This window comes from Carassius gibelio, chromosome A5 (genome assembly GCF_023724105.1).
Source record: "Carassius gibelio isolate Cgi1373 ecotype wild population from Czech Republic chromosome A5, carGib1.2-hapl.c, whole genome shotgun sequence".
NCBI classification, from domain to species: domain Eukaryota; kingdom Metazoa; phylum Chordata; class Actinopteri; order Cypriniformes; family Cyprinidae; genus Carassius; species Carassius gibelio.
In genome coordinates, this window is record NC_068375.1 from 14,513,498 (window position 1) to 14,526,598 (window position 13,101).

General features: G+C 41.5%; 1 protein-coding gene and 1 pseudogene across 1 annotated transcript; both read right to left on the bottom strand.

The window, feature by feature from the left end:
• Positions 1-2,062: 2,062 nt before the first annotated feature.
• Positions 2,063-9,381, bottom strand: LOC128014955 (GAS2-like protein 2A; annotated as a pseudogene).
• A 191-nt stretch (positions 9,382-9,572) lies between these two features.
• On the bottom strand, positions 9,573-13,043 carry LOC127995940 (protein FAM98B). Its single transcript, XM_052591909.1, has 8 exons — positions 12,921-13,043; positions 12,727-12,833; positions 12,308-12,430; positions 11,940-12,205; positions 11,767-11,847; positions 10,520-10,636; positions 10,290-10,433; positions 9,573-10,191 (listed from the first exon to the last, which is right to left on the bottom strand). The coding sequence occupies exons 1-8, from the start codon at positions 12,962-12,964 to the stop codon at positions 10,039-10,041; spliced, it is 1,035 nt and encodes a 344-aa protein (XP_052447869.1). The 5' UTR covers positions 12,965-13,043; the 3' UTR covers positions 9,573-10,038.
• Positions 13,044-13,101: the final 58 nt, after the last annotated feature.

Genomic DNA, 13,101 nt, shown 5'->3' on the forward strand with positions numbered 1-13,101 from the left:
GGGATCTGAAGGCATTCGGTTAGACCTGTGGTTGTCACGGTACGTGATGCTTGAAACACGGCGAGAGAACCAATTGCAGGTAAGTATGATTTATTTAGGGATAATCCAGAGGGGTAAACAGTCCAGGCAGGGGTCGAAACCAAAACATCAATCCACATAAACAAGACACGAACACAAGGCAAAACAAGGCAAGAATTGACGGACATGAATAATACTCTGACATTAAACAAGGACTCCGTAACACAGACTAAGACAGACTGGGTATAAATAGACAGAAGGATAATGAGGGAACAAGAGAATGGTGGGGGACAATCAATTACACAACAAGGAGGAAGGTGACCAAATAAGGGAGAAGGAAGTGATCTGGTGACAGACACCGTGAGCAAGGAGGACATCTAGTGGAACCCCAGGGAACAACAACCCAGACACTGTGACAGTACCCCCCCACTACGGAGCGGCTCCCAGACGCTCCATGACAAGACACAACACAGAGACCAGGAGGGAGGCGGACAGGTGGAGGCTCAGGGGGAGGGACGGAGGGCCGGAAAAGAAAAACATGTGGAACAAACACCAGAAATGTAAACATAAAACAGGGAGACCAGGAGGGAGGAGGACCGGAGGAGGTTCAGGGGGAGGGATGGAGGGCAAGACTAACTGAGGGAAAACAGACAGAAACAAAACAGAAACCAAGAACACCAAACAAAGTCCAAGGAGGGCATGTTGAGGCGTCCACCAGGGCGGAGCAGAGGACCACCACAACAGTGTGGTCAGGGCGGAAGCCCCCCAGGGCGGAGCAGAAGACCACCACGTCCTCGTGGTTGCCGCCAGAGTCCCCCAGGGCGGAGCGGATGACCACCACATCTTTGTGGTCAAGGACGGAGTCCACCAGGGCGGAGCGGAAGACCACCACATCTTTGTGGTCAGGGCGGAAGCCCCCCAGGGTGGAGCGGATGACCACCACGTCTTTGTGGTCGAGGCCGGAGTCCACCAGGGCGGAGCAGAAGACCACCAAAGCCATGTGGTCAGGGCGAGGGCCCCCCAGGTCCAAGCGGAAGACCACCACAGCCATGTGGTCAGGACGAGAGCCCACCAAGGCGGAGCTGACCTCTGTGCGGCCGTACCAACGGGACTACGAAACTCCGGTAACCCCCTGGTGTCTTTACTGGACTCCAGAAGATCGGTGACTTGACCTGACTCTGGAGAGTCAGCGGTGACTAGACCTGACTTTGGAGGGTCATCGGCGACTGACCCTGGCTCCGGAGGATCATCGGCGACTGGCCCTGGCTCCGGAGGATCATCGCACTCCTGACTCGGCTCCGGAGGATCATCGTACTCCTGACTCGGCTCCGGAGGGTTAGCTGCTGACTCGACTCCGGAGGGTCCACCGGCACCTGACTCAACTCCGGAGGGTCCACCGGCACCTGACTCGACTCCGGAGGGTCCACCGGCACCTGACTCGACTCCTGAGGGTCCACGGGAACATGACTCGACTCCTGAGAGTCCACGGGAACCTGACTCGACTCCTGAGAGTCTACGGGAACCTGACTCGACTCCTGAGAGTCCACCGGTACCTGACTCGACTCCTGAGAGTCCACGGGAACATGACTCGACTCCTGAGAGTCCACCGGCACCTGACTCGACTCCGGAGAGTCCACCGGAACCTGACCCGACTCCGGAGAGTCCACGGGAGTCTGACTCGACTCCGGAGAGTCTACCGGTACCTGACTCGACTCCGGAGAGTCCACCGGATCATGACTCGACTCCGGAGAGTCCACCGGAACCTGACTCGACTCCGGAGAGTCCACCGGAACCTGACTGGACTCCGGAGAGTCCACCGGAACCTGACTCGACTCCGGAGAGTCCACCGGAACCTGACTCGACTCCGGAGAGTCCACCGGAACCTGACTCGACTCCGGAGAGTCCACCGGAACCTGACTCGACTCCGGAGAGTCCATCGGAACATGACCTGACTCTGGAGAGTCCACCGGAACCTGACCTGACTCCGGAGAGTCCACCGGAACCTGACCCTACTCCGGAGAGTCCACGGGAATCTGACTAGACTCTAGACTGTCTGTGCCCTGGCTCCGGAACCAAAACATCAATCCACATAAACAAGACACGAACACAAGGCAAGACAAGGCAAGAATTGACGGACATGAATAATACTCTGACATTAAACAAGGACTCCGTAACACAGACTAAGACAGACTGGGTATAAATAGACAGAAGGATAATGAGGGAACAAGAGAATGGTGGGGGACAATCAATTACACAACAAGGAGGAAGGTGACCAAATAAGGGAGAAGGAAGTGATCTGGTGACAGACACCGTGAGCAAGGAGGACATCTAGTGGAACCCCAGGGAACAACAACCCAGACACTGTGACAGTGGTCACGTCTCGGTCGCACACAGGGTCTTAGTTTTAGCTTAAATATGGATGGGACTCTCTCTGGCTTCCTTAAGGATCTCCTTTGTTTGAACGAAGAACTCCTCTGCTTTTCTACCCATTAAGTTTGTAAACTTGATCCTTTTCCATGAGGAATTTTGTTCTCAGCATTGGAGTTGTCAAGTTCAGCAGTATCCATAATGGATCCCAATGAGGACCAAGAAGTGGTCATATAAGGTTTAGAGACCTTAAGGTGTGTTCCTCCACTTTGCCTCTGAGACCCTGAAGAGTGTTCACTCACTTCTCAACTGACACCTTCTCCAGCTTCCTTTGGCCACCAGAGAGTTCAGCAATGACTGCATCAAAAGCCGTTTCCACTCTTGGGTTTTGCCCGATCAAGACTAGCTGATCTGTTAGAGCTTTTACTGTGGTCAGATGGGATCTCTCTGGAATTGTTTGGATTCTCGTGGTTCTGCTCATCAGAGCTAGTGCTAGTTTCTGGGTCAACACTTAGCTGCTGTAGATTGGACAAGATTTCCTCTTCTAGGCTCTTATAGAGGATGGATTTCTGAGCAGGGCTAAGAGGAGGAGGAGTGGAGAGATAACTTTTCTCAATTCCTCCCTCTTCACCTATTAAATGTCCTTGAGACTTCTGAGAATCAAGGAATCTTTTGGAAGATTTCGTGGGCTGTTAATGTGAGGAGACTGCACAATGTTCAGCACTAGTAGAGCCACGTGCCATACCTTTTTGCTGACTGATCTATCTGGTCTTTGTTCAAGATGGCCTATTCATTTACATCCAGAAAATCTTTGGGAACTGGGGACTCTTCTTGAGAGATCTTAGCTGGTGTTCTAGGTGCTTCTGAAATGTCCCCCATTAGCCCTTTAAAAGGAGAAAGGTACGGATGAAATGTGGACTCCCATTGTCTTCTGGCTCATGGATTGTGATTTCTGGAGGTTCAGAACATGAATGTGTATTTCTAGGAGGACTCTGAAAGGTCCTACCTGGACTCTCTTGTGTGTCTGAGACAAGGTGCGCTCTGTCCTGGTCCTCTTGTCCTTTTAATACAAGTGTGGAATTTTGTCTCAGTTTGGAAACAAACCGTGATTTGGTCCATGTTGTCCCAGATTCTTCTCAGACACTTGCTGGGGTTGGATTTGATTGGTGTTCCTCTGAAGGACTAGAGGGGATTGAGGATGCTGTATCTCAGGTTGTGGTGTAATAAGATGATGGGTGGCCCGTGGGGGACTTTTCCCCTTGAGACGAGGTGTTGGTGACGTCCATGTTGCTTCTCTACCTCTGGAGGAGTTTGTTCTCAAGCTGTCTTTACTGTCAACAAAAGTGTACACACAAGATGGTGTACTCTGTCTCTCTCTTAATCTGGAAAAACACCCACACAGAACCTTGTCTGTGTCAGTGAGTCTGTGCTTCCTCAGCAGCTGTTAATAGTATCATGTATTTAGAGACACAAATATTCATGATTAAGCATATGGTAGTTTCCAAATTCCATTTTACCTAATCAGAAGAGATTAGATGAAATGGACATTTTGAGGACGTACTTTAAAAAACAAACTATTTGCAGGACCACGCCTAATATTGTCTGGTCCCATTAACATCTGGTATTAGCATGAGTTATTCAGATTATAACTTCAGTGATGCAGTCATTTATGATGATGGTTGCAAACTACTGATTAAAACAGCAGTTTAAACCCTCATGTTACTATACATTACCACACAAATGAATGTACAACATTAACATGGTCAGTTTCTTCAATGAAGCATAAATGTTAATTTCTTCCTTTTGTTACTCTACTAATTTTAATACAATAATTCAATAGCCAACATTAAATGTGGGGGTCGTTAAATGTGTGTATGGTAAAGACTATGGTAATAAAAATCTGAAATAATTACATGCTTAAAAAGGTCTTTGCTAAAAAGTGACATTGCTAATGACATGTCATAATGAAGTAGAACAAGTTTGTTTCGTGGTGACTGTTTAATTGCTGAAGGGGCATGCTCAGTCGTAAATTTAAAAAAAATCAGTCCCTCTCTCTGTCTTTGTCTTGCACACAAACTCTGTCTTGCTATGTTAATTCCTAAGACTCTGGGTATTGTTATTGTTGGGGTTTTCAAACCTCAGATGACAAGTAATGTGTCTGAGAATCCAAGTGGATTTTTTTCATCCTGTTAGCCAGCTACATGCCTGCTGAAGATTTTTTTATTAAGCCAATCATATTTCAAAATTTATATTAAATTTTTTTTTTTTTCAAGCCGCAATGTTTTTGAAGAAGTGATAGAAGTGTAATGGCAGTTTTCTTCCATATTGTGTAGTACAGTGGGTACGGAAAGTATTCAGACCCCCCCCCCCTTAAATTTTTTACTCCTTGTTATATTGCAGCCATTTGCTAAAATCATTTAAATTCATTTTATTCCTCATTAATGTACACACATCACCCCATATTGACAGAAAAACACAGAATTGTTAACATTTTTGCACATTTATTAAAAAAGAAAAAATGAAATATCACATGTCCTAAATATTAGGACCCTTTGCTCAGTATTTAGTAGAAGCACCCTTTTGATCTAATACAGCCATGAGACTTTTTGGGAAAGATGCAACAAGATTTGGGGATCCTCTGCCATTCCTCCTTGCAGATCCTCTCCAGTTCTGTCAGGTTGGATGGTAAACGTTGGTGGACAGCCATTTTCAGGTCTCTCCAGAGATGCTTAATTGGGTTTAAGTCTGGGCCATTCAAGAACAGTCACCGATTTGTTGTGAAGCCACTCTTTCATTATTTTAGCTTTGTGCTTAGGTTCATTGTCTTGTTGGAAGGTGAACCTTTGGCACAGCCTGAGGTCCTGAGCACTCTGGAGAAGGTTTTCATCCAGGATATCCCTGTACTTGGCCGCATTCATCTTTCCCTCGTTTGCAACCAGTCGTCCTGTCCCTGCAGCTGAAAAACACCCCCACAGTATAATGCTGCCACCACCATGCTTAACCGTTGGGACTGTATTGGACAGGTGATGAGCAGTGCCTGGTTTTCTCCACACATACCGCTTACAATTAAGGCCAAAAAGTTCTATATTGGGTCTCATCGGACCAGAGTCCTTCAGGCGTTTTTTTTAAAAACTACAAGGGGGCTTTCATGTGTCTTGCACCAAGGAGAGGCTTCCGTCGGGCCATTCTGCCATAAAGCCCCGACTGGTGAAGAGCTGCAGTAATGGTTGACTTTCTGCAACTTTCTCCCACCTCCCGACTGCATCTCTGGAGCTCAGCCACAGTGATCTTTGGGTTCTTCTTTACCTCTCTCATAAAGGCTCTTCTCCCCCGATAGCTCAGTTTGGCTGGACGGCCAGCTCTAGGAAGGGTTCTGGTCGTCCCAAACGTCTTCCATTTCAGGATTATGGAGGCCACTGTGCTCTTAGGAACCTTAAGTGCAGCAGAAATATTTTGTAACCCTGGCCAGATCTGTGCCTTGCCACGATTCTGTCTCTGAGCTCTTCGGTCAGTTCCTTTGACCTCATGATTCTCATTTGCCCTGACATGCACTGTGAGCTGTAAGGTCTTATATAGACAGGTGTGTGGCTTTCCTAATCAAGTCCAATCAGTATAATAACAAATGAAGGTGTAGACCCATCTCAAGGATGATCAGAAGAAATGGACAGCACCTGAGTTAAATATATTGAGTGTCACAGCAAAGGGTCTGAATACTTAGGACCATGTGATATTTAAGTTTTTCTTTTTTAATAAATCTGGAAAAATGTCAACAATTCTGTTTTTCTGTCAATATGGGGTGCTGTGTGTACATTAATAAGGAAAAAATATATAATTTATATGATTTTAGCAAATGCCTGCAATATAACAAAGAGTGAAAAATGTAAGGGGTCTGAATACTTTCCGTACCCACTGTACATACAAGTGAAGTGGATTTTTGGAAAAGACAAAAATTTGAGAGGAGACTTGGTTTGTTTTTTTGTTGATTGGATGGCAGATCTGAATGAATGTTTACGAGATTTAATTGGACTTAATGTTTGGAGTCTGACATTTCACTGGAAGATCCAGTTATTTTTATAAAAACCTTTGGTCAAAAAAAGGTCAAAATTAGCATTTGCACTAATGAATTATTCACAGTTTTGTCAATAAGATTTGTGGATTTTCAAATGCTAAAAGTTCAACTGATTTGGTACCGATTAACAAACTAGAATTCATGTATGAGTGTGTTGTGGTCTGAAACACCAACATTTTATGATCCAATCAATAAAGCAGTCTCTGTGTTTCACATCAATGTTAGCTGACAACCTTTGACCTTACACTAATGGGAGACTTACTTGTTAGGAGAGGGACTGTTTCTCCAGTGGGAAGGCTGATGTTCAGGGTCAGGGGAACAAGAGGAGCATGGGGGAGAGGGCTTTCCTCTCTGGGCTCTGCAGGCAGCTGAAGGGGTCCAGAAAACTGGGTGAAGTGGGGACTGAGTTCAGCTTAGCATAAGAGTTGACTGGCCATCAGGTTGTGTTGTGGTTAACCGCTCTTTGATCTCATGGACATGTGGTCAATTTATGCACTGATGTACATTTGTATATGTGAAAGAGAAAAAATAGAGGAAATACTAATTTAGTTGCTTAAAGAAGCTCTTTTAATATGATCTATGTGTATGAAATGGATAATACAAAAAATAATGGGCATAGGCATGCTTCCATTACAGTGTCTTATAATGTACTTCATAATGCCAAACCGATCTTAAATGGATAGTTCAGGCAAATATGTTTGGGTTGAGATACACGGTAAACAACCACAAATCTTTCACTGTTTGTATCATTTCTGATGCTAATTTTTGTAGGTGGTTGTAGGTATGTTTGTGTGCGTATCCACATACTGAGAGAAGTGCACTAGCAGGGATCATGTTTGTCAAGATAGTGCTCCAGGGTGTCCCATGCTCCACCCACTCGCACCATAACAGGACTCCCTAAAATCTATTCACACAGACACCTTTATGAGCAAATGTCATCTGCAGTTGGTTTGAGCCATTTATCTCTTGTTATCATTTCCACAAAAAAAAAACTCTTCCATTTCTTTTCAACAAAGCTTTAAAAATGATTGACAATGATGGATCAACACATATTTTTGCTTGTCTATGCTAGAACAAAAATAGCGCTTAAAATGATCAGTTGACAGAAAGAGGTTTTATAAACAGTACCCGCACAAATATGAGTGTGTTGGAGCCTATAACCCTGTATTTGCCCTCTGATAACTTCACCATGGGGAACTGGGATGGGCAAGTGCATCGGCTTATCAGAAGCTGGACCTGCACACACACATAAACTCAGAAACGTTATTGGCATGACCCACACACCCCTGACAGAGTATCCTAAGCAGATGTTACCTGCCACTTTTAGAGCCTCCATAAATCAGTGAGGAGAGCCACAAATCAAAATGACAGTCGAATTCAATGTTGCCATCCTTTTTTCTGTCTGCAACTCATTTGAAATGGTAAAAAGAGGCATGAATCTTATAGGTATAGATGAAGGTTCAGCTTTGACCCTTTAGGTGTCCTTGTTTCCAAGGCATCCTCTTGCATGCCAAATCCATTGAATAACAGTGGGTTTTGTGTTCTAAATTAAAAAGCAATGCCCTCAACACATCAGTAAACATTATGTGAATTTTTTATTCTTTGATACAGCACCATCTCATCCAGATTCTGGATGTTTATCAAGTCCCTGTGGTTTGAGCCGAGCAGGGAAGACCTCCATCTCTTCTCGAATCTCCTCCTCTATCTCCTGCTCCAGCTGAATGAGGACTGGTGAAGCCATGCCGAAACGAGAGGCCCGTCTGGCCACATCAAGAAGGCACAGCACTTGGCAGCATAAAGCTAAAGTTAAGTTTTCAGTTACTAGTGTCATTACAGAAACTCGCTATCCGATATTAGCCAAATGAGTTAAGATCAAAGTCCCTTTAAGGCTTATTCTATAGTGTTTGGTTAGGATATAGCATGAATAGAAGAAGAGTATCCGAATGGTCATGTGATTTCAACATCTACCTTTCAACAGCTTTTGTGCTGCTGTGACTATAGCATCTTAATCTCATTTATCAAATGTACTACTTTTTAATGTATACAACATTTAATAAGGAAAAACTATATTAAATGTGAACAAACGTGGACCAGCGTCGCTGATATTGTGAGCTCACAGCTCTATCTAGTGGTGGTAAGTGTCAGAATTGCTAATATGTGATGTTCTATCAAACTAATGGTATGCTCTTTTGACTAATAATTCTACAGTAAACAAATTACCGTCAAATATTATTATAGATCAGTGGTCTTAATCCAAACACTCCAGTTATTAACACAAACGTATTTTGCAGAAAACTAGTAATGTAACTAATTACTAAAAAGATTTCAGTACTAATATTACAGTAATCATCCATAAAACAGCTAGTTACGTAGTTACTTTTGCTGCCTCAACTACTGATTTGAAATCCAACAATCCAATAAGTTTTCACCAGTGCATCAGGAAAGCTTGGAAGCATGCAAAACCTTACAGGGGATGGAAATATTGCTCTTACACTGATTTTGTCAGGAGAAAAGGTGATCTAAACACAGATGTGTACATTTTGACATTACTTTTCTCTGGCATTACATGGCTTGACCACCCGCATCCCTTAGATTATTTCATTATATTACTATAATTAAAAATCTTACAAAATTATGTGATTTCTTTTGATAAAATACCTAATGAAATAAAATCATACTTGGGTAACTCAAGTAAAATGAAAAAGGAAATTATAGCTACAATTAGCTTCAAGCTACACATGACGATTAATACACACTTTTACTTATCAATCACCATTGAGTGTTGTTAAAAACTAAAGACTGCAATCCAGTGTCACTGGTATTAGATTCCCAAAACTAGTATTAAAGAATATTATAGGACAAATATTTATAAAAATTCTATCTCTAAGTGTTCTATGTGTTACCATCTTACCATTCAAGTTTTCCATTGCGATATAAAACCGCAGAGGGGTGGTTAATATGAACCTTAAGACTATAAATATAGAACATGTATAATAACATAAATGTGCGTGTTTCATTTTACAACTATCTACAGCACAACTAATAACAACACAAATTTGCCATGTAATTTAAATCTTAAAGAGTCCACAGACCATGTATTTTAATTAATACAAAGATCTAGAAGAAAGTTGAAATAGTTTTTAATGAAATATAGCATGCCACACAGAAGGACATTGACCTCATTGCCTGAAATATACCATGCCAACAACTACTTAAAAATGCACATGTAAAAATACATAAATAACATAAAATGGGTAATGTAAAAAGGAGAAGAGAGTTAAAAGAGAAAATACGGTTTCAAAGGAAACATAATTGACTTTAATAATTTTATCAACTAAATACAGCTTTTAGCCATTCATATTTATACATTTCACTGAAATGATTTTATCATATTTTTGTTCATCAAATGAAATGCATTAAGTGCATTAAGTAATTTGCAACATTAAAAAGAATTATTTTTTATTTTTAACAGTCCATGATCATTTATGTCTCATTCCAATGGGAAATATTGCCCTCTTTTAACATAAAGCTCTTTTGTTGTGTTGTGTTAGTTACAAAACTAGCTCTAAAAACACCTTCAAATTCTAATTCTGTTTGTTTTTATTCTTCTTTCCTGAATATTCTCGTCTTTTCCCTTCATGACTCCCTCCTCCCTTGCTGCGTTTGGTGAAGATGGGCATCGGTGGCTCGATCTCTCCTGGACGCCCCCCTCTGTCTGGGACACTGCCCATCAGCACCTGCAGAAACAAATGTTGTGTGTATAAATCCTTATTAAATCTTATGCAAATTGCCAAATTGAATGTATTATTAGATGCAAAACGTTGAAGAGCGGCACCTTGTGAACTGCTGTTGAAGGCCCTGCTTTAACTGGCCTGATGCGAGACTCGTCCTCTCTGGCCGCCAACAGTTTAGCGATGGAGATGGAGGATTCAAGAGAAGGTGTATAGGGTGACATGGAAGAAAGCAAAGCACTGCGTTCCTTGAAAGAAAATAGAGAGAATTTGCTCAGTGAAACCTATTACAAAATACATGCTCGAAGGTTAGCAAAAGATGCAATCTTAGTACATTTCCCCTCTCTCCCCAAGTAAAGGATTGTAGTGTGACATGGAAACGCTTGATCATCATTTGGCGCCGACATTCAGAATCCTTACAGAGAGCTCGGTTGATGTCATTAATCTTTTCCTAAGAGTGAAAAAAAAATTAATGTGAAAATATTTGTCCTGGAAAAGACTTCTGGTCTATATAAAAGGTCAGTGTGACTCTGTAATATATGGAAAAACAAAACAAAAGGGCAGCACACTGCCACAGTTCTGCTAGTTAAATACAAGACAAACAATGTTTTGGCCTTTTCAGTGTTCATAAAAAAATTACAACTTTAAAATATTTAGAAGAATAGTTTACCTAAAAATATAAATTTGCTGAAAAAGTAATCACCATCAGGCCATTCAAGATGTAGAGGAGTTGTCATCAGAACAGATTTGGAGAAATTTAGCATTGTGTCACTTGCTTACCAACAGATCCTTTGCAGTGAATGGGTGCCATCAGAATGAGAGTCCAAAGAACTGATAAAAACATTGCAGTAATCCACAAGTAATCCACACAACTCCAGTCTTTTAATTAATGTTGTGTGAACCCAAAAAACATTGTTTTTGTAATAAACAAACCACCAATATAATGTTTTTAATGTCAACCCATTGCTTATGACTAAAATTTTGTAAAAAAAAAAAAAAAAAGCCTTGAATCAGAAGAGATAGCACCATTTACAAGTGAAAACAGTTCTAAACAATATATGTCTGTGGATTTAGATGGGAGAGGACAACAGGGGATGAACATTTTCAATGAAGGAAGTATTATTATGGATTATGGACTGGTATGGCCCGGAAGCAAAGGTTCAAAGGCTTGTTTCTTGCAAACAATTCAGCTTTTCACTTTACATTAATTGATGGATTGGAGTCATGTGGTTTAATTGTGGATCATTGTGATGTTTTTATCAGCTCTTATGATTCTGACAGCACCCATTCACTTTTGAGGATCTATTATTGAGCAAGTGATGTAATGCTAAATCTCTCCAAATCTGTTCAGATGAAAAAACAGACTTGAATGGTCTGACTGTGAGTACATTTTTAGCAATTTTTCACAAATGCCTTTACATACATACACCTGAGTAGGCATAAACAACAAACAATACAGCAATTACGGAAAATATAATGAATCAATAGAAATAATCCATTTTTGGTCGTGCTCCTGCTCTAAAGTATGTTGTTAGTTTGTTTTGTTCAGATGTGCACATACCATTTCACTTTAATACATACCCATTGCTCAGAGTTCAGACTGGACTTCAATAATGCTTCTGGCATTTTACCTTCTGGAAGTGATGTCAGCCGTGACTCCACCTGAATAAAGGACACATATGTCAGACATCACCAAAAAAATTAAGATTAAAATGACTAATAATTCCTATTCCTTCACTGGTGATGACTCTTACCTCTGCACAGGCATCACTTATCTGAGAGGATGTTTCTAAGCCAAGAGTCTGAAAGAGTTCTGCTAGATCTTTATTTACTTCTTTCAAATTAGTTTTATCATCTTGTGCTGGACTGATTTCCTGTTGCTCATCTTTATTGCCCACGTTAAGACTTTCCCCTTTTCTTTGCTCTTTGCCCTTTGACTCACAGCTCTGTTCTGTATCTTCTGGATGACTCTCTCTGTACATCAGCACACGTGTTGCCGCCAACTCCGACACCAAATACTCTGTGAATGAAATGAAAATATGTACAGTACAGTAACTCTTCACAGAAAATCCTAAAAATGCACAAAAACGCAGTGAGATAAACTATCACTTCTCTACCTTACCGGTGACTCTGAACAACAGAAGTGGGCTGAGGTGCTCTGTTGTAAGTGCATTCTGAGGACAGGACATTTCCTTCAGCACTTCCCTCATCTCTCCGACCAGAACTGCTCCACCAACACGCCGTGCTGAAGCACAGTTACATTTGATCCATAATAAATATATTAAAAAATGATGGATAAACTAAAGCTGTGCAAAATGTTGTTTTATGGACAGGACTTTTTGTACCCCAGGCCTAGAATTTAAAGCTAAATATAAATTATTATTATCAGATTTAAAAGTCTATTCATTCAAATACTATTTTTAATGACTTAAATATGATACACTGTAATCCCTTATTCACTCATCACAAACGACTAAAAAGAGATGAAATTAGTTAGTAAATAAGGAAGTGTGTAATCTGTGTAGGTCTCTGTTGGGTTACCTGGAATATCAGGACAATTTGCTCTTAGTTCTGAGATCAACCAGGTGAGCAGAGGGCAAGGTAATTCATCACATTTACATTCCTTCAAGCAATCTCTGCTTTTATACCTATGAAATATTACAAAAGTTTTGAGTGTAATTATCTTGAAAACAATAAAACGTTTTTAAATTGCTGTTGATTTGAGAGCCACTCACCCAAGAGCTTTAATTAAAGTGATTGTAGCAGTATCTCTCGCCATTGTAAAAATCGTTCTGTACTTCCTTATCCACTGTCAATGGCTGATGTTATGTAAACAAGGCAGAGGTCATGAAGAAGCCAAGCTCTGTCGATAACCGATAGAAAGACCAGATTAATCGATTGCAATGGATCGAAACT